The sequence below is a fragment of the Cryphonectria parasitica genome (genome assembly GCF_011745365.1).
Source record: "Cryphonectria parasitica EP155 unplaced genomic scaffold M406scaffold_7, whole genome shotgun sequence".
In the NCBI taxonomy this organism is placed as follows: Eukaryota; Fungi; Ascomycota; class Sordariomycetes; order Diaporthales; family Cryphonectriaceae; genus Cryphonectria; species Cryphonectria parasitica.
The window spans coordinates 2062190-2086871 of NW_024468915.1; the positions used below are offsets into that span (position 1 = coordinate 2062190).

The window sequence follows — 24682 nt, forward strand, 5'->3', positions numbered from 1 at the left end:
AGCTCTAGCTCTCTAGCTTCCCATGGCCCTACTAACTGTGCTTGCTGTGTCAGAGTGTGTGTCATTTATGGGGAATCCCAAGCATTTATTTATGTCTTCTTTTCTTGTCATAAGAGGTTCTTCTCTCAATACGTGATGTCTGCTTCAAATTTCCCTTATCTCGCTGTCATCCTCGCTCCCATGATTCAAGTCATGCTGGCAGCACAGGCGAAAGAGAGAAAGGCAGAGGCAGGCAATGCTTATGCAGCATGTATGTAGCAATTGTCTACATGTCACATTTTGAGATGCATGTCATGGTGTTTGTTCTCAGTAAACCCATGCACATTTCATCCACACACGACCTCACTCTGACTCGATCTACACAGTACCCTCCTTTCTAAGCCTGAGCTTATATCTTGTCCTACTCTGCCAAGACAGCCTTGTTACAGTCCGTGGTTACAATAACCTGCAAGGCTCCAGAACAGACCTCTTGGCCGCGAGACGGCATCTGGCCGACCTTCTGCATCTGAAGGTTGCTGCAGGCCGACTGCATCTTGGCTGTGACGCATAGGATTTCCTGAATTTAATTTTTCCTCTTTTTCTGGACCACCAAGAATACAATAATACTACAGTAGTATGAGAGATCTGGGTGGGTCGGAGTCTCTGTCCCATGCCTGAAGAGGAAAAGATCTCTGGGCCCAACCAGAGGGCCGAGATAGCTGCTGATACGCAGGATCGTGCATCGATCGTTCATCATGGATCTTCTTTTCCATACCGTCCATTTTCTCTCCCCTAACTCCATATGTTGATTCCCCTCGGTCGACGAGCGGCTATATCGCCCGTTCGGTCTATTGTCACCGCGAGTCTGGTAAGACCGTCACGCAGAGTACACGCACGAGGCTATATAACCGAGGACAAGTATGTTTTTGTGTAGCCCGATCCTCTGTTCTCCTTGATAGGTTGTGCTAATAGTACGATCCGAGATCTGTCGGTCTTGCAGTGGCTGCTGCTACTCCTCAGAGCAGATACTACTATGCGTGTACCATAGTAATACGGAGTCGCCTGAGTAAGTACGTACTAAATGTCCCGATTTGGGGGCCCATTCTCCAAGTCCAGCCAGCCCTGTCGGTTCAGCTTCTTCCTGGCTTCATCTCGGGGTCCAGATCTTGCGTCAATTTTTCTTCTTCTTTTTTCTCTCTCTTTATATCCCTCAGCGTCCCGTCCTATCGCCGAGAAATAGAAGAACCATCCCTTGACAAAGATCAAAAGGGAAAAAATAGTGGGAAAAATAGCGAGGATCCATTGTGACAGTTGGGGAATTTTTCCGTCCTTAGTCTTATCCCGCCGACCTCGGCAGAATGTATGACTGCATACAGCGAAAATGGTTGTATCCATTTGGCCGGGCTCAATTTCCTCGGTTACGATGTGGTTACGATGTTGTTTGTAGATTCTTTCTCCTCATAGCGATCAACACCAAATAATCTGTATCTAGTTTCGCGGCTAGAAGAGGATTTTCACGCCTTTTGTTGCTTCGTTGAAAAATTCGCTTGCCAAGATGCATGCGTCAAGTCAATTATTCATAGGAAGTGTGGTCTGTTCTCTGTCCAACATTGCTCGATGTACGCCATGGACAGTCAGCCTGTGCACCCACCGGCCTGCGATGACCCTTCACCTCTGTTCTCGTTCCACTACACCCTGGAGATGCCAGTTCGGGCTTGTCACATTGCACGCCTAGGATCTTGTCCCTGTGATCTTGGCCTTCGATCTCGGACGGGCCAAGAGAAACGGTCCGCGGTCCCGTACAAGCCGTGTCAAGTGCCCACGGATCGTCAAGCGTACGTCTCGTGTTCAACGATGGCAGGGGGCCTCTGCAACACATACGGTCCTATTGAAAAGGATGACTCAAGATGATTGTCGGAAAGTTTAAAATAATACTTGCTGCTGACGTGTCGAGGCTCGCCAAGTCAGGCCTGCATCGCATGATACAAAGCAGCACGCGCCCGTTATGATACAACCCAAGTGGTGCCCCTGCCACTCTGCACCATAAGGTCACTGAGGGGAGGACCCTTTCCACGCCCTCTCGCTCCTTCAATCCGCCGACAGCTGCCTACTACCCTTGGGGCAGTCCGCATTGACCGGCTGTCCCTTCACACCACCAGCCACACTACCAGAGAGAGTTTTAGATTCTGCAGAGTACACAGTGCCCATCCTAGCTATTGCTCTTTTTACCCCCTTATCCTCCCCGCTCTTCGCAGATATCATCACTATAGAGGACTCCCTCCCTCACTTGCTCACCGCCGCCTCCACCTTCTGCACGCCCTCCTTGACGCTCTCCTTGGCCTTCTCGGCGCCCTCCTTGGCCTTCTCCAGCACGAGCTCGCCCGACGTGATCGCCTTTTCGCGGCCACCATTGTAGTGCCAGTTATACCACCGGTAGCCCTGCGTGAGCTGGGACCCCTCGTTGACAAAGTGACATGCGAAGAGGAGGTAGTTTCGAGGGCTGACGGCCATGGCGTAGCGCATGAAGGTCGCCGAGTAGATGGTGAGGGCGCCGGTCATGGTGCCGGAGATGCTAGAGGAACGAAGAAAGCCGTGATCAGCAGTGGTAAATAGAAACACCTGAAGCGGTGTGGGTAGAGGGAAGGAGGTAGGCGGGAGAGAGACCTACAGCTCGGGAGACTTTTGTGTGTCCATCACTGCGGCAATGGGGATACCGAAGTTCGACACCGGGCCCCAGAAGTCTGCACATTGTCGAACCGTTCAGTCAGTTGTGTGTCTGCAGAGAGAAAGAAAGAGCATGCGTAGTAGTGCGCTGGCTGGCCAGACAAGCTGCTGTATTTCCCATCGTCCAGGAAGATAGTGATCGTGGCGTAAGACAGGGCAGCGCTGTCAGCATGGTCGCGACCGCAGCATCACAATGCACGCGCGCCTACAGGTGCCCATGCTACGTCTTGACCCAATCGCCCCTTTAAGCCACCAAAGGAAAACCCTCCTAAGGCAGAAGAACAGAGCATAACGTCCAGGTTGTGACACCGAGTAAATGGTACGGCGACGGCACCCGAAAGCAGAGGTTCTCACATACGTGTGGAGCAGATGTAATCGGTGTATTTGTTGGAGCGAATCTTCGCATTGATTGCTTTTATGAAGGCCGCCATCTTTGTGATTCAGCTGCGTCGAGCGTTCGGTCGGACGAGGTGGTGGCAGTCTGCTGGCTGGAGGGTGACTTTTTCTTCTTCTTCCTGTTGAGCGTCGGGGCTCGACAAAAGGTTTATCGCGAAATTGATATCGGCGTTGAGAAATTTACGGCGAGCCATTGGACGGTTCGGGTGATTGCCGGGAACCTTTTCGCGTGCAGTAGTACGGTACGTACCCGCTGTAGCGGCAGAGCGGTCCCAGGGTCTGTTTGGGTGGTGCGGGAGAGGGCCCGGGGGGGGTGCCTCTGAACCTGGAGCTGCTGGCCAGGAATTAATACAATATACTATAGCACACTGTACATGCAATAGTAGTATCTGAGTTCCATGGGGCATTGCACAACAAGATCGGAAACCTGAGGAAAGTCAGGGGGAGAATCAAGTCACAGTCTCGTTTTGTTAACATGCAGATTCGTAGTAGAAGTGCATGTCTCTTGCAGCCCCTGAAGGATGTATTGTCTGGTTGTGTTCCACCGAGGTGATGTATTCATATCCATCTACGTTATGATACAGGTGTCCGCCAGACCCGCCGTTCTCTCAAATTTTGTAAAGCATCCGAACGCCCAGAATGTCCCATCTCAAATTTAGACCGGTGAAAACGCGTGTGTTTCGGGTATAATCGCAATTATCTTCGAGGCGGAGGGTTGAAGCCGGGAGGAGGCTGGCCGCCAGGAGCACCAGGGAAGCCAGGAGGGAATTGGCTACCTGGAGCGCCAGGGAAGCCAGCTGGAGGGAAGGCCCCAGGAGCGCCGGGGAAGCCAGGAGGGGCTATTAAGACGTTAGGATAAAGGTGAATCTACCGACTCAAGAGCAGGGAGGGTACTTACGACCACCGCGGCCAGGGAATCCAGGAGGAGGTCCGCCTTGGAAGCCTGGGAAACCGGGAGGCGGCACGCCACCAACACCCGGAGCGGGTCCCTTTTCGGTTCGTCAGCAACATCCCAACATAATTTCCTGCAGGGTGTACGTACAGCAAGTGCCACTGGGGGAACGGCGCCTCGGCCAGCGGGTCGCGCGACACCAGGACCGCCCGTCAGGGTCGTCGAGATTCCGCCGGTTGTCGACTTGCCCAGACGCGCGCTAGGGTCCGCTGGTGGCGGTGATTCAACAGAAAGGGAGACGATGTGCTTGCCTCGCAGGATCACGAGGCCGAGTGTGCGCTTCTCCTCCTGCAAGACGGTTTGCGCCGAAGAGCCTCCTGCACCAGGAGCGGCGGGCTTGGCCTGCTTCTTGGTCTTTCGGAACTCTTCGGTATCGGCGAGAACAAGATTCATGTGCTGCAACAGAGATTAACGCAAGTTCGATAAGACGGGGTTCATCGGAACGAAAAGTCCGCACCTTGTCGAAAGCCAGCATTTGTCCGGTCATCTGGCGGCCATCCATGAGGGTGATCCGCATCCGGTAGTTGATCTATGAGACGCGTGTCAGCGAGCTGGGTGGTACGCGGGAGAGCCGATGATACTCGAAGAAGTCGAGGGGAAACCACGATAGGATGCATGTACGTACGTAACCGGCCTATTAAAGAGAATCGTGTCAGTCTGTTGTTCGTCAACCTCGGTGGTACTTGCTTGGTACGCATTTGGAGGAGGCAGCAACTCACCATCTTGCCTTGCTTGTTGGTCGACATCTTTACGACAGAATGCTACAAGAGTAGCTTGTCTTGGTTTCAAAAATTTGATGAGGCCAGTTGTGACCTCTTGTGGGTTGTCGCGATCTCAAGAGCTTTCAAGGAAGCTTTCAAGTTCAGCAGACAGCTTGCAGTGGTTATCAACTAGAATGAAGGCTACTCCAGGATGAATTTGACGCGCCCAGCTCTAGGTCCAGTGCCTGCCGCGGCATAGCTGCCAGGCACAAGAGGGCACGGACCACAGCAGTCTTCACGACCTTACCTACATTGGACTAGCGTCTCACTGTCGCACACTTTTCGATTTTCCACAACTTCCTCCACCTCCGCAGTTTTTTTTTACGACTTCCTTCTTTTACTAACCAACAGCAACAACCATCGACCTTCTCGTCAATCTTTTTCCATCAGGATCGTTGACGACACCCAGCCAAAATGGTAATTCTGCTCCAATTGATGTAAAGATTCAAGAATTCGCAGCACTGACATTAGCAACGCAGTCTGAGAAGGCCAACAACCCCATGCGGGAGCTCCGCATCCAGAAGCTCGTCCTGAACATCTCGGTCGGCGAGTCTGGTGACAGACTGACCCGTGCCGCCAAGGTGCTTGAGCAGCTGTCTGGTCAGACACCTGTCTACAGTACGTACCGAGTCCCTCTTTCCTACCTTCCCTACAGCACACCGATGTGTCTCAGGACCATCTCTCCCAAAACACGGAAAGAAAAGAAAACCCAACCCTTCTGACATGCGTCTCCCCCTCTTTCACAGGCAAGGCCCGCTACACCGTCCGTACCTTCGGTATCCGCCGTAACGAGAAGATTGCTGTCCACGTCACCGTTCGTGGCCCCAAGGCCGAGGAGATTCTCGAGCGTGGCCTGAAGGTCAAGGAGTACGAGCTCCGCAAGCGCAACTTCAGCGAGACCGGCAACTTCGGCTTCGGTATCTCTGAGCACATTGATCTCGGCATCAAGTACGACCCCGGTATCGGTATCTACGGCATGGACTTCTACTGCTGCATGACCCGCCCTGGTGAGCGTGTTGTCCGCCGCCGGCGCGCCAAGGGCCGTATCGGTGCCTCTCACCGCATCACCCGTGACGACACCGTCCGTTGGTTCAAGCAGCGCTTCGATGCCGTTGTCCGATAAATCGGTCACCCTCACCGCGGAGGAATCGGTTCTCCCAAAAGAACCAACACGATATCACAAAAAAGGAGTTTCTGAGTGCTTTTTGACATTGGGACATGGCGTGGCATCTGATCTGGAGATTGCTGATGGAAATGGTTTTCACGGAAGTTTGGTTCAGATTTGAATCCTTGACGATCCTCACTCGTCAATCTAGCTCGCTCCTGAAATGTCATCAGTCGAGCTACGGCCTCAGAGTCCGACCGGCTACCATACCGGCTCTCGTCTTTTGTGATATGCAATGACAATTCGCGTGGATGTGACCGACAGCTCAATGTCCTGTTGAATGTGACACTGAACGCCGACCAGGTGCAGCACGCCTCATTTCCAAGAAGGCGTTGACCTTTACTCGTCGACAGACAACATGTGCCATGTACGGTAGCCGACAGTCTTTCCTGGGAATGCATCCACATTCCGTTGCAAGAAGGACGATACTCGTAGGTAGTTAGTTGATGTATTGGGAAACCGTCTTTTGAGCATCCGCATCTTATTCAATGTGGGCCTACTGGACGATATCACTAGCTTCCAAGAAGGCGATACATCGTTGCGGTTGAAAAGTCGCATCACTCTTCAGTCAGTTGCATGTGCAGCAACCATCTGAATGCTTTCCGTGATCCTTGCGCATCTTTTTGGGGATGGACAAGCTGCCACGTCGGGCGGTCGTGTGTGACCGCGCAACTAAGGTGTCACTTCTACGGTGCAAAAAATGGGGTCTTGAAATCTGCTTCTTGACCCCATAATCTGGCTCCATCGTGACCGTCCGGTCGCTGGTTTCGAGACGAGGCAAAGTTTCCCAATCATCTTATTCCAGTGCCGCAAAAGCCCTCTGTCCGTGTCACAAGTCATGGGTCCTCCATCTTGACGAACTACGTCTGTCTCAAGCGGCTCACTTCTTCACCCACACACTCCACCTGCAACCGTGGCTATTCTGAAGTATCATCAGTCCGTCCACTACCGACGGACATAGACCTATAGCAGCACGTCACAAAGGGACAAGAAGTGTGTTTCGGTCCACAAGCCAAGAGCAGTGGAGTCATGTTGCGGCTGCTTCTCGGTACTTCAAGGGTCGTCTACGTCTCCAGCAAAGGGGTGGGAACAGACCGCATGTGCATGGCCAACTGGCCACCGCATTATTCAAGTCGAGAAGGCTGGGCAGCGTGGCATGATTGTAGAATGACGTAAAAGAAACTGTCGAGGAGAGGAGACGCGTTGACCGCTGGGTGCCTTTGACTACGTGCTCAAGCCCGTATCTGGTCTACAACTCGTCAGGATGTAGGGCGTGTCATAAAAGCCTGTGCGAACATGGTGCCTCAAAGTCTAAGGCATGTTCATGACTTGCGAGCAGTACAAATTCCAGGGGATGAATACATTTTGAAATTCTCTCCAACTCCGGGGACTGTTTACCCAGCTAATACACCGTACCACCCAGTCTCACAAAAGAGATAGAATCTGCGCGCAGCGTGGGAATATGGTGTCGGTATCATGAACAAATGATATGTTGAAAGTTGTTGCAGTCATATGCATTGTCGTAATTCGTCAAAACTCCTTTTGCCCGTTTCCCGTCTTCCAGCTTGACCATAAAGCCCATTTCTCCATTTTCGTCCTCTTCTTCTCCTCCCTCTTTACTTGTTTGCTCGATTCATTGTCTTGTCCTAGACTGAAGGAAGCATGCCTTCTCATTATCATCAAATCATCTTTTCCCATAAATTTTGGCAGTCGGTTCACCAAGTGCCCCTCCTTTTGGCCAATCTTGCAGCTCCTGGAAGCTGCGGAACGGGCCCGGGTATCATCCATCCAGAGTGTCATCCCTGAGGTCGTGATGAGGCTTGTCCAGATTCTCACACGCGAAGACCTGTCCTCGCGCTGTGCCTTCTTGGTCCTCTCCTCAGCGTTCGCCCCCTAGTGACCGTCTGTTCCCTCCTCCAGGCCGTAGTCGAGAACCCCCCTCTCGTCCCCCTAGTGACGACATCCGTCTTGCGGCTGTGAGCACCAGGCTCCTCATCCGCCACATCGATCCACCTGTCCGCGTCCTCATCGTCTCCCTGGTCCAGCTCCAAGGCCACAGCAGCATCCTGGCTGCCGCTGCTGCTGCTGATGTTGTAAACCTTTCGTTGCTGCTGCACGTAGGCTTGGGAGTTGCTGGTCAACATGGCGGGGAAGGAGACGATGAGCTCCACGAATATGGCCAGCGTGAAGACGACGGCCGAGAGGCCAATGAGGCTCACGCTGACGGCGATGATGCTGGACATTTTCGTCGGCGCGCTCTGTCCTGTTGTGCGTGTTTGTGCGTGTACGTGTACGTGTGGTTGGTGGCGATGGGCAGCAGGAGGAGGACTGGCTTCCAACCGTGTCCTCTTGGGCTAGAAAGGATAATAAAATTCCGGGGGAGGTAAAATATAAAGTATAGCACGTGTCTCGTCGGTCACCCAGTCACAGACGAAGGCCCTGCCTTTTTTTGATCCAGTCCAAGTCGCCGAATGTAACAATGCAATCTAGCAATTTCCGATGTGTGTGGGAAGAAGCATCACCACCAGGTAATGAACAGCGTGGAAGAGAGAAAAAGGGAGGAAAAAAAGAGAAGACTGGTCCTCGAATTCACCCAACAGGCCACCAACCCATATATACACATAACACAGAGTCACAGAAAGAAACTCAAAGAAAAGAAGGATCCGCGTTGCCCAATGTGCCCCATCTCGAGACCGCATGTCGTCGACAGAAACAAGGGTCCCCTCCTCACGGGGGCTGGAATGGCGCCCGCAGCACACCAAGTTCACCGCAACTGCGCCGGGTGCTTCCGCAGGGGCCAACGACTGGCCAGCATGGCCTGACGGGCTCCACCAGTGTATACGGCGCCAGTCCCCAATCGACTTCTAGTCGTGCCCATGCATTTGGGTTGGTCCAGGGCTCTCGAGAAAAACCCCCCACTGGGGAAGCCGTCGTGGCTCCAGTGCACGCGGACGGTGTGGAGTTCTTCTCTTCTTCTTTTTTCTTTCCACGGACGAACGGGGGGCAGACTTCGCCATCTCCCGCCTCCGTCAGGGCTGGCAGGGGCTGCAGGGCGGCTCTGGCGGTGTACAGAGGGGAGAAGAGAGAGAAAAAAAACCCACCTCCTGAGGCAGACAAACTTGATTCTCGTAGGAAGATTCCAAGACAATATTATCATCCATCATCGTCATTACCACCTCGGCCAGAGCGCTGGAGGGGTTGCGGAGCATACGGATCTGAGAAATCTTCCGAGGAGGGCAGGGCTTGAACTCTTGCTGCGGGTGCGGCGGTTGCGCTCCATACTGCTACAATACGCAGTGTAAATAGTACCACTTTTGTAGTATGGACCATGCATTGGTGCCCAGGTGTGTGTGTGTGCCACTCTACTGCAAGAAAGCGGGACCAATGGGACTCGGGAAGGTTAGAGACAAAATATGAGCCGATGGACGGGAATGCATCAAGCCAAGACGAGACGGGAGGTGACAATAACAGCTGAGTTTGATTCATTTCAATATACTGACACGCCATGATTCGTGTGGCGCAGGAGGAGGAGACAGCATTGATTAATTACTTAATGAGCGCCAAACGGCTCCAAAGACCAAAATAGACGCCCATGTTGATTTATGGGCGTCATCGACCCCAGATTACAGGCAAGTCTGCGATCTTGACTATTTCACTTCAGGGTCTGACAATAATTAATTTAAATTAATGTGCATGAGTAATAACAGGATGTGAAGAAGAAGAAAAAGCGAAGAAAAAAATCTATCGCTTGACGCAAGCAGTGATGTCCGTCACGAGCTCGACGCTCTCCAGCGACTGATCCTTGCCCAGCATTGCAACGATGATGAGACCGGTGGTGATGATGAGGAGAGCGATGATTAAGAAGCCACCGACGCGACCAGATGTTGACTAGATTCAAGCAATCCTCTGCAGTTCGCTGTGTACGTTCTCTGAGAAGTCATTGAGGATCTGGTCACGGTCGTGGGCTGCCACACCCTGCAGGTGAGAAATCGTAGTTGCCGCCATAACCATCAGAAATGCGAGATGATGTATGGTCCTGGCTCACAACAAGAGGCGCATTGGCCCGGGACTGGGGAATGGGCCAGACCCGGTCCGAGAAAAGCCACAAGGTCTTGCTTTGTATTCGTAGCGACTGGGCGGGAATGTTCTTCTCCAGGCTCGGCTTGGGGCTCGTCTTCAAATTCGTATCGGAATCGTTCCAGAGCGACTGGCCAGCTGTAGATGCGGCGGTCTTCGCGGTTTTGATCGTTGATGAAGTGCTGGCAGATCTGCCTATGGTGAATTACAAGACTGTCTATAGGCTGGTCTCCAGCAGCCGGGATACATGTCATCATGTAAATAACACCAGTTTGGGCATGGCAGATAATGGCTGAGAGTGGCTGGTTGTAGATGGCACCAAGCGGTTGAGCTGATGAAATACGTGGTGAGAAGTGCTCAATGAAAGGCGATGCAAGTGTTGGATCCCAGCTTTATAAACACTCAAGTATTCAAGAGAGAGCTAGCCTATCTCTATAATTAGATGGCATCTTTGCGCGGATCAATTTTCCCACGTGCTTCTATGCAAAAAGTTAGCTGAAGAACATGCTGAGAACAGTTCAGTCAACTTACCATACTCACCCCCATATTCAGAACTTACACTAGATTGAGAATCCACTGAAGGTAGTAACGCTTCTATGATGGAATTCACTAGATGAAGCAGTCAACTGAATTCCTCGCAGAAAATTCCACTTCTGTTCAATGATTGTGAAGTAAAGAGCCACTCTGTGTATCCAACACAGGTGCCCTTCTTTCCACCCGCTCTTGATGATGATAGAGCATATAGATATTTATACACATGATAGCCCTCATTAAGTCATTACTTTCCTTTATCCACACAATCACATGACCATCAAGAGGACTGCGCATGTACATACCACCAATCATTTACAATCATGACCTACACGGGATCCGTAGGCCTTCATGGTAGTCGATAAATACCATATTGCCCAGGTAAACCATTCCATTCCCGCCCCGCCCCGCCTCGCAACCCCCACCCCTACATCTTTAAACCGCCCTTCTCTTTCTCTTCAAGATACTACTAAGTTCATGCATCTTCTGAGGACCAGGCCTTGTTGTCCAGCTCGAGGCTCTTCATGCTCCTGGCATCATCAGAGTCCTCAGACGAGGTCTCCAACTGACCCGCACTCCACAGGCGCATGCGCTTGCCATACATGTAGACCACTGGGAGCATGAGACTGAACAGGGCCATGATGCCGCTGTAGATTCCAAATGTCTTCAGGAAGCCAAGGCTCAGGATCCAGTCGGCTGACTTGAAGCTGATTAGGAAGCCGGCAATGAGACGGAATGACGACATGGTTACGAGGACAGGCCTAGGCAGATGTGTTAGTTACTGGGTGGTGGTCATCATAACTCTCTCTCTCTATTTATCTCTCTTGACATCAAACAACGCAAGAGAAAGAAAGACTTCTCCACGTAGGCGGTGATGGTCGGAGGGAGGGGATACATACCCAGCATAATTAGGATAACTTTCGACCAGATACACGCTCACGAGCGTATTCATCGTCAACCCTCCGAAGCCGATGAGGAAGAACCCGACGAGGAGGTAAACCAGGGGCCTCTCTTCTGTATGGTCGCCTGCATACCCGAACAAGAGCGGCCCAACGATGCCGGCGATCAGGGGGAATGCAAGACTGATCAAGTGTGACTCGGGTTCTCTCTGCCCGTTGTTTCTCTTTGCACGGTAGTTTGAGATCTTGTCGGCCAAGTAACCGCCAAAGAGCCACACGAAGGGGGTCGCGGCGACGATGGGCAGCACAACGAAGCCCAGCTGGTTGAAGCTGAGCTTCAGGCCGAGGATGATGGCGGCGGCATTCTGCGTGGTAGCCGAGAGCGAGCCAACAAAGATAGAGTTCAGGGCGATGACCCAGAGCACGTTGGGGAAGAAGGTCGCCTTGATGGTCTCCATGACGGACTTTCTGCAGAGCTTCCACTCTGTCTTGACGACAAAGACACCAAAGTCGTCCTTGTTGGAGCGGTAGCCGTACTTTGCGTAGTCGAGTCGTGGACGGTTCTCACCTGGGCGGATCGGGTACACTTCCTTGCCGGCTGTGGTCAAGTTAGTCTCTTGTATTTCATTTTATAGCGATCGTTTGTTCTTCATTTCGCGGCACAAATCCTGCACGTTTTACGTACCAAGTTCTTCCCGGGACCGAATCCATCTCGTCTCAGGGACGAGGAAGATCATACCGATCCAGACGAGGATTCCAGTTCCCGCGGTGATATAGTAGATCCAGCGCCAGCTGAGCTTGACGATGATCAGGGGACTGGTCAGGCCGATGGAGACGATGAACAGGCCCTGGCCAGCACTGATGAGAGAGAAGGCCTTGTTTCTCTCATTAATGAACAGCATATCCTGCAGGATAAGAGGAATGAGAGCCTCCACCGCACCAGCACCAAACCCCTGGAAGACTCTTGCCGCGATGTGGCTGTTGAGGCTCTGGCTGAATCCTGCCCAGAGACCTCCAGACCATGCCAACACGCCGGCGAGGAGGAGGATGGGACGCCGACCCCATGCAATGGACAGTGGTACCAAGATGTAGGATGCGACGCCGTTGACGAGGATAGGGAGCGTGGAGAGCAGGTCAACCTTGGAGATTGGCGGACCACCCAGGCTCGACAGCAGCTGGATAGGATCTTCAGGCTTGCCTCCTGGAGTGCTGAAGTTGAGTGCGCTGAGGTCGATGGAGCCGAGGATCTTGGGGTCGATTCCGGCGTACTCGAGGACGAAGATGGGGACCAGGGCGCCGATGATGGCCTCTGCCGAGAGGGCGAGGGCTCCAAACAGCGCGAGAGTGATGATGGCGGCCCACTTGCGCCACATGGGCAGGTTGAGAGGATCTTTGGGGTCGGGCGTGGGCATGGGCACCCGACGCATCTGACCTCCTTCGAACAGTTGAGTCGTGCCCACCACCTGGGTGACGGTCGACTCTCCGTACGGCCTCTTGTCCACGAGAACCTCCTCCATGCTGCCCCTCATCTTCACATCCCTTATGCTTGTGAATGTATCCATGTTTGCTAGTTCGGCCAGCGACAAGCTCACATTTGTGTGTGTATGTGTGTGAAGGGAAGGGAGGGAGGAGGAGAGGGAGGAGGGGGAGGAGGAAAATAAAGTCGAGAGGATGAGGTGCGACCAAGAAGAGTCAGGGGAAAAAAGGAAAGAGGAAATTATTCATATCAATTTGGCTTCTTTTCCTTCTTCTTTTACTTTTGCTCTTCATCTTCTCTTCGCTTTCCGGATCAGGGTCACTCGCGCAGGAGTTTGTGTTGCAGACATCGTGTGTCGCATGTAGTCCAGAACAAGGTTAGTTCGCCGCCGTCCCATCTCTTACACGTCCCCCAGTTACAGGATTTAAAGCCCGAAACACAGGTACCGAAGCTTGTTTTTCCTACTCTGGTAACTCAAGAGTAGACTTTTCCCCGATGATCTGCGTTAAACAACCTTTGGGCAAAGGTTTGCACAGCCCCACTACATATGATGAAAGGGTTGTGTCAATCAGGCCAAACATGAACATCGGAGAGATGAAATCCGATGCGATTGGGTTACGGCACGTGTGAGGGCGCATCAAGCATTCAAACCTAGAGAGTGTAAACTTTGATTCCGCTTCGCCAATGGCACTGTGTCAGGTCCAAAGCAGGGTTTTCGGTTGAAACACCAAGTGTCAACTCTACGTTAGGCCGTCCATCATCTTGACTTCGAGAAACACTGGCTTCAATATTGCACTCCCGTGATTCCCCTTACTGTAAGCGCTGGCCACGCAACATCTGCCGCCGCTGATCACTTCTGCACTGCGTAATCGATGGTAGGCTGAGCTGTCACGAATCAATCTTTGACGCAACGCAGCGCAACAGGTGGAATCTGGAGATGTGGTTAGAATGCTTCATATGAGCAAATTGATTCATTTCTCCATCACAGTTCACAGGGTATCTTGTTTGCAAATTTGAAGCCGTCGTCATTCAGTGTTCTCTGGCTGTTCTGGTCTTGTTCTGAAACACTCTGGAAGACTGTCGTGTCCAGATCGTGCGATGATGGCAGCATCATGAGTGGACAGCTCCACGACGTCTTAATTTATCTCTCAAACCTGCCCAAGTACACACACGCCAATCTAGACTACTAATTGATAACATGCCTTTTTTACTAGGCCAGCACGGCAAGCCCTTTTGAGCCGTCCCTTATTACCTAAGACGCCTTGCAAGGAAATCAATCAATGTAATATTCATAAAGCCAAATCCAGCCTCACTAGCGACAATTGTCAATGACGATGACTTAGCGCAACAGTACTAGTAAGGGACCCATAGTAGCATCTCTGACGTACACGACCAATGCCGTCCTCGTCGACGGTCCTCGAATCTCGGAATATTAATTCATTGATTGAAACATGAGTTTTTTGTTTTCTGTTTCGATTCCTCCTCTTGCTAGTACCATGAGAAGACACTGCAAATCGTGATATCTAGAACACCATGTCTGCCATTCGTTCCGCCATGCTCCGCCAGAGGATTGCTCGCCAGCCGCCTCTAACTTCTGTGGCAAGAAGATCCTTTGCCTCCCACACTTCGGAAGAGCCTACACCAAAGACATCAGGAATCGGGGGACTTCCCATGTTCGTGCTGCTCGGAATCATTTCCCTCCCCTACATCGTCCTGGTCCCAAAGCGGTCCAAAATGATACTGACAGTCACTTCCGATTCCGAACAGTGTCCTCGGAGCCGTGGCCGTGATAGTTCCCGGCAGCCTCTACCTCCTCAGCAGCGGCCATGACAATGTTGCGCACAACGATCACGCAGCGCAGAAAGGTCTTCACACCAAACACGTCCACGTGGAGGACAACAAACGCGCCGCAGGTCGCCTGGGCGGCCAGTTGCAGGGGATTGACCAGGTGGTGACCACGAGGCACGAGGATGTTGATTCGGATCTGCCACACGACGCGCTGAACCACCCTGTAAATCGGGAGAAGGTAATCGCATCCACTTTTGTAGGGTTGTACAACGCATGTCTTGCTGACGAGGGATATTTGTATAGATTGAAAAGACTCAGCAGCTCAGTCCGCCGACCAAGAGGGTAGATCCGATCAAGTCGGTCCGCGGTTAATTGGATGTTGGCACTAGATTGTCTCGTCGGTCCAGGTCATGAAGAGAACATAGGCTCAGAAAAAGCTCTAGTAATACACTGCATGTGGCATAGGGGACTGGTTTAGGTAAGAGAATCAACGAATCAAGGCGTGTGTTGGGTGGACAACGAATCTTCTTATAAATCTCTGAGGCTCAACAAAAGCACTCGCTATAAAATGTCATCTGGGTCTAAGGCACCATCCATAGGCATCTCTGAAATTCTATAAATACAGGATCAATCTGTTTTGCTTGACGTAACAGAGCGAATATTGGAATTCTTGTCAACTCACTCCAATATCTGCCGAATGCTATTGTGAACCCTCTTCCAATCTATTCTATAGTCTATATATAATTTCTATCCAACGCCACACCAATGCCCCAATAATCCAGACACGACCCTCTTAGGCCTCGTTGACCAGAACGTATCGGTAACGGGCCTTGCCGTCCTCCAGGTCAACGACAGCCTTGTTGGCATCACTCATTGGGCGTTCCTGGACGAGACCGCGGATCTTCTTCTCGGTGACGAACTCCAGCATGTCCCGCAGGTCTTGAGGAGATCCGATCAGGGATCCCTCAAAGTTGGTCCGGCCGTGAACAATGACATTTCCTGGGATTTGGAAAGGGCCATCGTCAGGCAGCCCAACCTGCACCAGACTGCCGCCCTTCTTCAGCAGCGACATGTACGAAGCAACGGGGACCTATAGTAAATGATTCAATCAGTCGGTCCACAGCTTCAAATTGTGGGTGAAAGGCAATTCTGTGTGTGGGCTGAACTTACCTTGCTGGAGGCCACCGTGGAGATGATGAGGTCCAGGCTTCTTGCGTGCTTGGTCTCCCAGCCCTCCTCATCTGCTGTCGCAATATACTCGTCCGCGCCCAGGCTCATGACCTCCTGTCTCTTGTTCTCCCGCCTAGAGATGCCGACAGCCCTGGCACCCATGCCCTTTGCGAACAGTACGCCATAGTGACCGAGACCACCAACGCCAACAATGCCAACCGACATACCGGGCTTGACCCCATGGACCTTCAACGGCCTGAACATGGTAGCGCCACCACACAGCATCGGGGCTGCCTGGCTCGACTCAAGCCCATCAGGGATCTTGACGACGAAGTGGCTTGGCGACCGGTGGTACGTCGCAAAACCACCCGTGTTGATGTCGCCGTTGAAATGGGGCGAGTTGTACGCCCAGACGATCTTGTCGCAGTAGTTCTCCTCGCCGTCGTCGCACTCGTGGCACTTGCCGAACCGGCCCAGACAGGCGTCACCTTGGGCGCCCACACCGACGCGGTCGCCGACTTGAATGCCGTTTGCAGCTTTGGAACCCACGCGGACCGCTACTCCGACGATCTCGTGTCCGACTGTGAGAGGGTAGTTGCTCGCGCCCTATGGTGAACCAATTTTCTCTTTAGTATTCTTCGTCACCTGGTATGAAATCTGCAATATAGCCTCTCAGGGTGGGCATGGTCTTCGACGACGCCACATGAGATGGTCGAGCTCTTTGACATTTGGGGTTCTGAACGTACCCAGCCGTTGCTCAAAAAGTGCAGATCCGAGCCGCACATTCCACAGTGCGTCACCTTGATATCGACGTCCGTCTCCTCCCACGCCTTGGGCTTGATCTCCTGCCAGTTCATCTTCCCTTCGATGCCGGTGGCATCCTTGGCTGTCCAGCCCTCGAACATGTAATCGGTAGTGCTCCCCATTGCAAATTTTGCTGCTTGTTGCGTTCACTCAGTGAAATGTTTGGAAGTAGATGTTACTAGAGTGAGAGAGGAACAGACGAGCCGATGCCAGGCAAATGATCTTTCATAAAATAGAAACGTATCGGGTATACCAAGTTCCGTCTCAATGTATAAATTTATATACTATGTAATATATATACACATAAATGCCCACACTTCTCCGATGCTTATCAAGCACGACCCTTAAGGGCCCGCCTTGCGTGCCGTCTCTCACTACCTTGCCTCGAAGCAGATAAAATCTCGATTCTTCTTGCATGAAAATTCCGCAATGGCCATATGGCGACTTCGCTCCCCCCTGTATTGTGTTCCTCAAAACTCTTCAAAACAGGGTCCACACGGGAAGCTCCAGCACGGCGGGTCTTCTCCGTTCGTCGTCGGGAAGGGATCGATTGCCTCGCGCCACTGACTCGAAATCTGGGAGTCCATGGTCGTCCCCCGTTCATTAAGGAGGCTCCAGAGAGGACCGGAACGAGCATGACCCTGATCATGGACCCGCCTGGGTTGTGGGAAGAGCGAAACAATTCCGCTGTGACGTCGCATCGATTTTTGATAACAATTAATTACAACCTTGGCTGATGACGCAGGTGATTCAGTTCTTGGTAGACACTGACCGCTCCTCGGCATTCGGGCACTCGTGAAGATGGCCGAGGCGTATCTCAAGTAGTTATAAAATGCGTGATATAGGATATTTGAGTTGTGGAGAAAGTTGGTGAGAATTTTGTTGAGGATAGTTCTACCACCTCTCGCAACGTGAAGCTGTGCCAGAATTTCAGTCGTCCTAGGGCTTTGTAGTTTCTTTAGCAGCTCACCTGCTATGTATCAACGGGCAATTAGCATTAACCTATGTTGCGGCAACTGAGACAATGTTTGAGGTTAAGCTTGTCCTATTAACCAGCGGTCCCAAGCCGGCAAGATGCTATATTAATTCATCAACAATTCACAATATTATGTGGGGCATAAAGCACATGCACGAATGCAGTGAAGATACCTTAAGGTGCTTTGACCTCTCGATTAACGTTCTACCGAAGAAGAAAAGAAAGAAAAAACAGAAACAGGAAGAAAAAAAAACCCACACAAGCCAGGATGAACTCGTATTCATCCCATTTCCTGAGCCACACATCTTAGACCTGGGTCTACTACGTGGCAGCAGCAATATTCGCTATGTGGTGGCTCAGGTCTGACGTGGATCTCCCTCTATTGTCTTCTCAACGATCTCCTTCGCGGCCTTCAAATTTCTATAAGCAACATCAGCTTGACAGAATTACAATGTTGTTTACACCTTTGTATAAATACATTGACCCATGGCCGTTTTATGCTAGCTTTATTTCGCAATTTATGCTTCCGAGACGAAGCTTAGTAGCCTTATCCTGCAAAAATGGGATGACTACGTTGAATTAGCACATAGTCAAGTTGCAATTCATACCCTGCCAACAAATCCCCCCTCTGTGAATACGACTGTGTTCGCTAAAGACCTGCATGAACGTAATGCCACAATCAACAAACGCAGAAACGTCTGCAGGACATAGGAGCTGAGGCCAGGGCAAATGAATGCAACTTTTACTGACTCTGACTAGAGGCATGTAAAATTGAACCCAAGTCTGCCTACCTGCACGTTACGCCTTGCAACGGTTACATTCGACAGACCGTAAAGTTCATCAAAGAAATCCGCGAAAGCCAAGTTGAGGAAGAATGCAGGCAAGTCACTGTGCTCTTAGAGCTTAGGGAACATTTTCTTATCGGACCACAGTTGGGTCAGTTGAATGAAACACAACAAGCCATATATTCCTTCGGTTATTATGCACACTGACATGATATGATACACCCTAGACAACGATAAACCCCTTCAGAAGCTGGTCGTCCGTATCAATATACATGTTGCGGACTTTCGGAAAAAATTGGACTCCAATGTGAGGCCTGTAGGCCTTCAGCATGCCGGCCCCAAGACCACCGCACCGGAGACATTGGACAGAGCGTTGCAAACCTCATACGCACATTTTAGCGCAAGGCTCGCTAGGAAGGTGACTACTGATGAAGCACGGCGAACGTGATCTACACTCATATGGGAATGTTCACATGAAAAATCATGCCAAGGATCTTCTCGTCAACCTTGAGCAAGTGCTTCAGTTCATGCAGCCCGGGCGACTTGAGCAGCATCCATCCAACTCGGCTGCATTCCATCTGGCAGCCCAAGGCATAACAGAAGATGTTTTGAAAATGAGTGAGAAGCTGGACAGAGTGTTCAAGATGGTCAAAGAGGTGCAATCCAGGGATTCACCGCACGCATGGGTTTGTGCAGCACAACAAGGTACTGCATCACAAGACTTTCTTTCCAACGAGAAGCATATCGAAAGTATTGGTGAAATGTGAGGTCCACATATCTCATTTATGGTGACATCCGTTCAAGTATTCTTGCTGATATAATTGAGTGTGTAGAAGAGATGACTCTTATACCATCTACAGTGGACTGTCCATCGATAATGGTCCTCGCAACAGCAACGAAATCAACAGATGGAGCGCTGCAGACATCACACACTGAAAACCCCGATTTCGGACTTGAGATAGAAGCGGCAGATGCACCTTTCGAGAACAATACGGTGCCTCGTGACTGCACAACTTCCCAACTTCAAACCGCAGAGCTGATCCCATTGCATTGCGACGAGCTTCAAGATCTATCGCAGCCCACTCTATCTGGTGAAAATGTTTTAGACGATAAGGGCTTTATTCTGAGCTCAGAAAGCACTCACCAGGCTATAGACGAGTTGATTGTTCGAGATGTCGATGTCGCAGAAGTCGGAAACGTCATGCAAGAAAGCAACACAGAGCAGGAGACAGACGATATGGTAGTGGAAGATGTAGATGCCTCGGAAGCCAAAATTTCCACCAAACAAAATGACACGACCGTCGATGAACTGAACATCGACGACATGAACGATAATAGCACAAGCAGTGACAATACGAATAGCGAGAACATGGTCGACAGTGACATGAATGATGACGATACGAATGGCAACGACACAGCGTTTAATGCGCAGGACGGGAAGTCCAGACCGGGCCAAAAGGCGCTGAGGCACATCCTATATTGTGCAGGAATCACGAGTAAGTTAGAGTCCATGAGCCCCATGCGGAGGGAGCCTCCGCCTCCCTATACGTCTTCGGAGCCGCTTTCAAGGGTGGTCTATGTGCCGCTGTTGGTGCTCATTATTTGATATGGTAGCTGATCTATGATTATTCATTGATCTATCAATGATATAGACTACTGGTCGATATCTGTCGACTAGACGAAGACGATGAAGATGGCAATGAAGATGGTAACGAAAATATCCAGTTCACTCGGGAGAGAATTAAAGGAGTGTGGCGAGGAAACGTGAAGGAAGGCTAAGATGCATCGTGCAAAGATGGAAGTGTAAGACATGGTGGCCATCCTGACTTGAGTAGGTAGGTACTTAAGTACGCAATGTAGTATTTTGGAATTTCATCCATTTCAGTGATACCTGAGAACTCTGGTGGTTTAGTGATCGCGTCACTCTTTCAGCGATGACCTGTCGAGTTTTCAGCTTGAACATGTGCTATGAACCGTTAAAACTAGAGATCCTGTCTTTTGGGAGGAAACAAGTGCTTTTGATATCAAATTTACGTGTTAGACGTGGAGAGCACTTGGCGGCCGAGAATTTGGCTGTAATATCATAATAAATACGCAGGCTTATCCAACATCGAGCGCGCGCGCACGAGTGTGTGTGTGTGTATGTGTAATTCAGTCCCGCAAGCAACCGATCACCGCTGCGAATGTCCTGGGGCCGCCCAGCTCTGGGCCATCATTTTGGCAGTCACCCTTGCTGGGTTTTACCTGCAGCATGCCATACAATATGGCAGTTTCTGTATCTCACAATCAGTCCCGAGGTTTATAGCCTTACCAAACCGTAATTCTCTCAAGAATCATAGGTTTTTACAAAATGTGACGGTCATCACGAACTCAGTTGGTTTTCTCCTTCCCTTTGAGAAGCAGCCAACGTTTTGATGCACTCATCTTGTGAGTATTTGAGACACATAGCACAAAATAAGACATACCGAGTCTGCAACTGTGACCAGCTCAATCGAACAATGCATAACTCTCCTCCCATGCCTGTCTACCAAAGAACACCTGCAGCTCCTCGAACTCTGATGCACGGGGCAAAAGCTGGAACGAGAAGCTCGAAGCGGCAGAAGCGATGGCGTGACCGAGCAAGGCAGACCTGGCGTGTGACCTGCTCGGGTAGGGGAAGCAAGCAGGGTGCTTGCCGTGTTGACTTGCAACAAGATCGCTGGTTGAACAAAAACTAGAGTGAATCTTTTTTTGTAGAGCACCGAGCTTTAAAACCCCCTTCCCCTAAATTCAAGCAGTCTTACGAAGGAACGACTGTTATATCAATCGTTTTGTTGTGGTCGACAAGGTCTACGGAAGCCTGTGCATGCGAATCTCTCAGCAGACAGACATGAATTCATGCTAAATCCTGACGTACTAATTCATGTTGTGAACCAGTCTCGTTACCTTATGAACACGCTCGGTATCCTCACTGGAACTCCTACTAAAGCCATTTACCACACCCATCAAGTTACACGGAAGAAGCTCCACTACTGACCTCTTTTCACCCATAGCAATAGCCAACACCACACCCCCGGGGGGGGGGGGGTTCCCAATAGGTAGGAGCATCAGTCTTGCTGCGAAGGTCGCAGACCACCAGGATCTAAGAGGAATTTCAAAGATCACTGAGACCAAGCGAGTAAGGAAGAGATAATTTGTATAGTATTGGGATGGGTACATATGTCTAATATTGTACTTTACTGTTTTCCTTCTTGTTCTTCCCGAACTCCAGGAAGTATTTGAGTCTATTCGTTGGGTATGTTGCCCGCCGTTCGTATCATCATCACTCAGGCCGCTGACGTGGCATCCATGCGTGGCTCTCGAGCATGTCTGTTAGGTATGTCTGGCTCATCAGACTATTCATTGCCTGCTAGAGAGATCTTCTTTTTTCAGATCCAGCGAAGAGGCGAGAAGAAGGGTCCTTACCGCCTTCATTTCTTGGAGGCAAATCACGCATTATGCAAGACACGAACATTCATCCGAAGAAATATGCAAACATGCAAAGGCACATTTGAGTCACACAGTTCACCCCGCTATTATATGTACAACGAAGTCCTCGTAACGCCCAGCCCACCACTCCACAAGGACGCGGGCCCATCACACACCCTACCATCTAATGATCAACTCTCTCTCTCTCTCTCTCTCTCTCTCTCTCTCTCTCTCTCTCTCTCTCTTCCTTTCAGCTCCGACAGCTATACCATCCCAAAATGCAACTATGACAAAATAGTCACATGCCCAGCGCCTAGCTGGCCCAATCCCACCCAAAAGAGCCTGCCTAAAGCAAGCAAGTACTTACTTATTCACGAAACCCATCGTGACACGATCGCCCCCCGCCCACTCTGCCCACTTCGGCAGATAGAAGAGTCACACAATTTGTTCCTCTGCCCCTCTCTTCTTACCAGCCCCTAGCCTTGCGCGGCCTTGAAGGAGGCCGACGAGCTCGCTCTGGATCTGGTGATGCCAGGCAGATCGGCTTTTTTTTTCTTTTGGAAGGATTCTCGCGATAATTAAATCAACCCCCTTGTTCAAAAGATGCGAAGTGAAAAAGGGAAAACAAAAAGAAAGAAAAGTGACATGTCTTTTATTTTTATTTTTATCGGCAGCCTGCCTCGACTCACGCCGGGCTCTTCTTGTTCTCCTTCCTCGTCGCTCTATGGACTTAGCTGAAGGCCCGCGCTGGCCGCGCTGTCGCGTTCGGGACAAGAACAAGGCTCTCTCGGCTGATACCTAATTAACCCCGAGCATGGTTTTTTGCTGGGACCAGACGTTATGTGGACGGGAAACACGCAACATTGACGATAGGAGATCTCAACTGTGATGGATCGTAATCGTGCTCAAGGTGACTCCACGAGGCTTTGAAGACTATGCAGACCCTCAGCCTCCCCTCCCCACCCCCCCTTCTCCTCTTCGGGTCAGGCATCAGTTGGAACTGGACCAGCTGCTGACTGAGACGAGAAGGTAGAGGAGGATACTTGTTCCGATCGTGTCGAAAATTAGACAGCAGCGATATTCCACCCCATTCGAGCATTTGACGGTCGAAACCCGACGATATTAAAAAAAATAAAAAAATATAGGTCTCACGGGCCACTATAGTGTCTAGGCTCCAGAGGGCATGCTTCGGCCATCCCGGCGACGCGATCCTCAGCTGTACACGTGAATCACCCTAGTCGAGCCGGGCGTCCTCACTGGTGAGGGAGTCGGAATGAAGGGGGCATTGAGGACCCCGTCGCGTAAGGATAAGGAGGAGACGAGCAAGAATTTGCAATCAGTGTTTACTACATCAGTTGGGAACATGGCCCTTTCATCACGGAATGAGCCGAGACTCATTCACACAACAACCCCCTGGTAGTTGCTTTTGACAGTGCCGACACCCGAGCCAGTCTCGGGACACTGACCGGCTTGAATCGGGCAGCTGTTCTATAGTACTACAATGTACAATGTAGGTGCAGCACACATAAAGCAGGAGAGGGAAGTGTGGAGACCATGTTTCATTGTCAATGATTAGCCCGTATGCGCTGCAATCGCGGCTGTTGCAGCATGACGAGACTGGGTCCTAGGCCATCGGGAGACTAAGCTGCAAACAGTCTCTCACACATACTTACACACCGATTATTTGGGGAGTCGCGGACGCTGCGGCTCTGAAAATTATTCCCACCCCCTCGTGGATAAGACGCTGGGCATCAGGCACCGACAGCCATCCTCGCTATCGTCGGGCCGTTTTGCTGTGCCATAATAATCTTAATGTTTGCTGCGAACAGTGGGTCAAACCTTTCACGTGGATGTGGACCAGGACAAGAGTCGAGCGAGAAGAATGAGGCACCACACGACCCATGGGAGGGAGCACGGGGCATGTGCAGAGTCCTTTCGTTTGCTGTTCGTTTTTGTACAGACGGACAACCCCGAAGCCTTTTTCTCGTGAGGGAGCTCCACCGTCGACGCGATCTGGCATGCGACGTGGCCAATAGAGGCTCCCAACTTGGCATGTACTGTATGGTAAGGACACCGCATTGCACATCTCGAGACTAGTAACCAGGCACGGCGCCGTTGGTAGTGTTCTCGTTGGAGATCTTGACGCCCTCGGTGGTCATGCCCTGGCCTTTACTGTTCAGCCAGATGCCGCCCGTGTGCCAGTGTGGTCCAGCTTCCTTTACGAACCCCGAATGTCCACCGGACGCGCGTGTGAGATTCGGATAGTGCCCGGTGCTCCAGTGTGGGAGAAAAAAACACCCAAAAAAGTAAAAAGAGAAGAAAGAGGGGAGAATTAGGGGCCAATTGGCGGACGCACGAGGCCTGAGCCGAGCTATTGTTACAACCGTCAGGCCCGCTTCATGTGCAGTGCCAGGTGATCCAAATTCAAACCCCTTGTTCGAAGTCGAGCGATTGGCCACCCGATCGACACAGTGCCAATCTCCGCTGAGTGTTCCTCGAATGACGATCCCAACAGAGCGCCCCTCATTGTTTGGATCGCCGGCTGCTTATGACTGGGGCCAACATGCGGTCTGTGTACTCCTCTTCTCTTATGTGAGAGGCCGAGAGAGGTTCACAATCTGCAATATGTGTACTGTACATACTAGAAAAGGGAAAGGAGGGGGGGGGGAGGGTAAAGAAACGCAATTGCGGCACAGTAGAATATGAACATGCGTGCAGAACTGTTGTGTAGGGAAGTCTGCTGTGGGGAAA

General features: G+C 51.2%; 8 protein-coding genes across 8 annotated transcripts; 2 read left to right on the forward strand and 6 right to left on the reverse strand.

Moving 5' to 3' along the window:
* Positions 1–1864: 1864 nt before the first annotated feature.
* On the reverse strand, positions 1865–3197 carry M406DRAFT_357545 (UPF0041-domain-containing protein). Its single transcript, XM_040923706.1, is given in 4 exon segments — positions 1865–2050; positions 2066–2551; positions 2648–2720; positions 3062–3197. 3 exon segments carry the CDS (start codon positions 3132–3134, stop codon positions 2263–2265), a joined length of 435 nt encoding a protein of 144 aa, XP_040773642.1. The 5' UTR covers positions 3135–3197; the 3' UTR covers positions 1865–2050; positions 2066–2262.
* A 422-nt stretch (positions 3198–3619) lies between these two features.
* On the reverse strand, positions 3620–4928 carry M406DRAFT_357546 (Sm-like ribonucleoprotein). Its single transcript, XM_040923707.1, has 6 exons — positions 4771–4928; positions 4677–4685; positions 4509–4580; positions 4142–4447; positions 3998–4088; positions 3620–3938 (listed from the first exon to the last, which is right to left on the reverse strand). The coding sequence occupies exons 1-6, from the start codon at positions 4795–4797 to the stop codon at positions 3796–3798; spliced, it is 648 nt and encodes a 215-aa protein (XP_040773643.1). The 5' UTR covers positions 4798–4928; the 3' UTR covers positions 3620–3795.
* A 235-nt stretch (positions 4929–5163) lies between these two features.
* On the forward strand, positions 5164–6167 carry M406DRAFT_357550 (ribosomal protein L5). Its single transcript, XM_040923708.1, has 3 exons — positions 5164–5229; positions 5292–5430; positions 5559–6167. The coding sequence occupies exons 1-3, from the start codon at positions 5227–5229 to the stop codon at positions 5933–5935; spliced, it is 519 nt and encodes a 172-aa protein (XP_040773644.1). The 5' UTR covers positions 5164–5226; the 3' UTR covers positions 5936–6167.
* Positions 6168–7809: 1642 nt separating this feature from the next.
* M406DRAFT_333038 (uncharacterized protein) lies at positions 7810–8220 on the reverse strand (the record flags this gene model as incomplete). The annotated part of the gene is made up of 1 exon (XM_040920807.1): positions 7810–8220. The coding sequence occupies one exon, from the start codon at positions 8218–8220 to the stop codon at positions 7810–7812; it is 411 nt and encodes a 136-aa protein (XP_040773645.1).
* Positions 8221–9718: 1498 nt separating this feature from the next.
* M406DRAFT_333039 (uncharacterized protein) lies at positions 9719–10600 on the reverse strand (the record flags this gene model as incomplete). The annotated part of the gene is made up of 4 exons (XM_040920808.1): positions 9719–9865; positions 9902–9952; positions 10023–10184; positions 10586–10600. 4 exons carry the CDS (start codon positions 10598–10600, stop codon positions 9719–9721), a joined length of 375 nt encoding a protein of 124 aa, XP_040773646.1.
* Positions 10601–11060: 460 nt separating this feature from the next.
* Positions 11061–13001, reverse strand: M406DRAFT_264715 (MFS general substrate transporter; the record flags this gene model as incomplete). The annotated part of the gene is made up of 3 exons (XM_040917685.1): positions 11061–11346; positions 11485–12082; positions 12170–13001. 3 exons carry the CDS (start codon positions 12999–13001, stop codon positions 11061–11063), a joined length of 1716 nt encoding a protein of 571 aa, XP_040773647.1.
* A 2541-nt stretch (positions 13002–15542) lies between these two features.
* Positions 15543–16845, reverse strand: M406DRAFT_264580 (GroES-like protein; the record flags this gene model as incomplete). The annotated part of the gene is made up of 3 exons (XM_040917670.1): positions 15543–15839; positions 15920–16525; positions 16666–16845. The coding sequence occupies 3 exons, from the start codon at positions 16843–16845 to the stop codon at positions 15543–15545; spliced, it is 1083 nt and encodes a 360-aa protein (XP_040773648.1).
* A 2283-nt stretch (positions 16846–19128) lies between these two features.
* Positions 19129–20162, forward strand: M406DRAFT_72654 (uncharacterized protein; the record flags this gene model as incomplete). Its single annotated transcript, XM_040925558.1, has 3 exons — positions 19129–19234; positions 19345–19980; positions 20137–20162. 3 exons carry the CDS (start codon positions 19129–19131, stop codon positions 20160–20162), a joined length of 768 nt encoding a protein of 255 aa, XP_040773649.1.
* Between the last annotated feature and the right edge of the window lie 4520 nt (positions 20163–24682).

Bases quoted from the DNA above. Each gene is read 5' to 3' on its own strand.
- M406DRAFT_357545 (XM_040923706.1), bottom strand. From the start codon at position 3,134: ATGGCGGCCTTCATAAAAGCAATCAATGCGAAGATTCGCTCCAACAAA. The intron at 2,721-3,061 runs GTATGTGAGAAC...GACAATGTGCAG, and splicing joins CGATTACATCTGCTCCACAC to ACTTCTGGGGCCCGGTGTCG. The intron at 2,552-2,647 runs GTAGGTCTCTCT...TCGTTCCTCTAG, and splicing joins ACACAAAAGTCTCCCGAGCT to CATCTCCGGCACCATGACCG.
- M406DRAFT_357546 (XM_040923707.1), bottom strand. From the start codon at position 4,797: ATGTCGACCAACAAGCAAGGCAAGATG. The intron at 4,089-4,141 runs GTACGTACACCC...CGAACCGAAAAG, and splicing joins TTCCCCCAGTGGCACTTGCT to GGACCCGCTCCGGGTGTTGG. The intron at 3,939-3,997 runs GTAAGTACCCTC...ACGTCTTAATAG, and splicing joins ATTCCCTGGCCGCGGTGGTC to CCCCTCCTGGCTTCCCCGGC.
- M406DRAFT_357550 (XM_040923708.1), top strand. The intron at 5,431-5,558 runs GTACGTACCGAG...CCTCTTTCACAG, and splicing joins TGGTCAGACACCTGTCTACA to GCAAGGCCCGCTACACCGTC.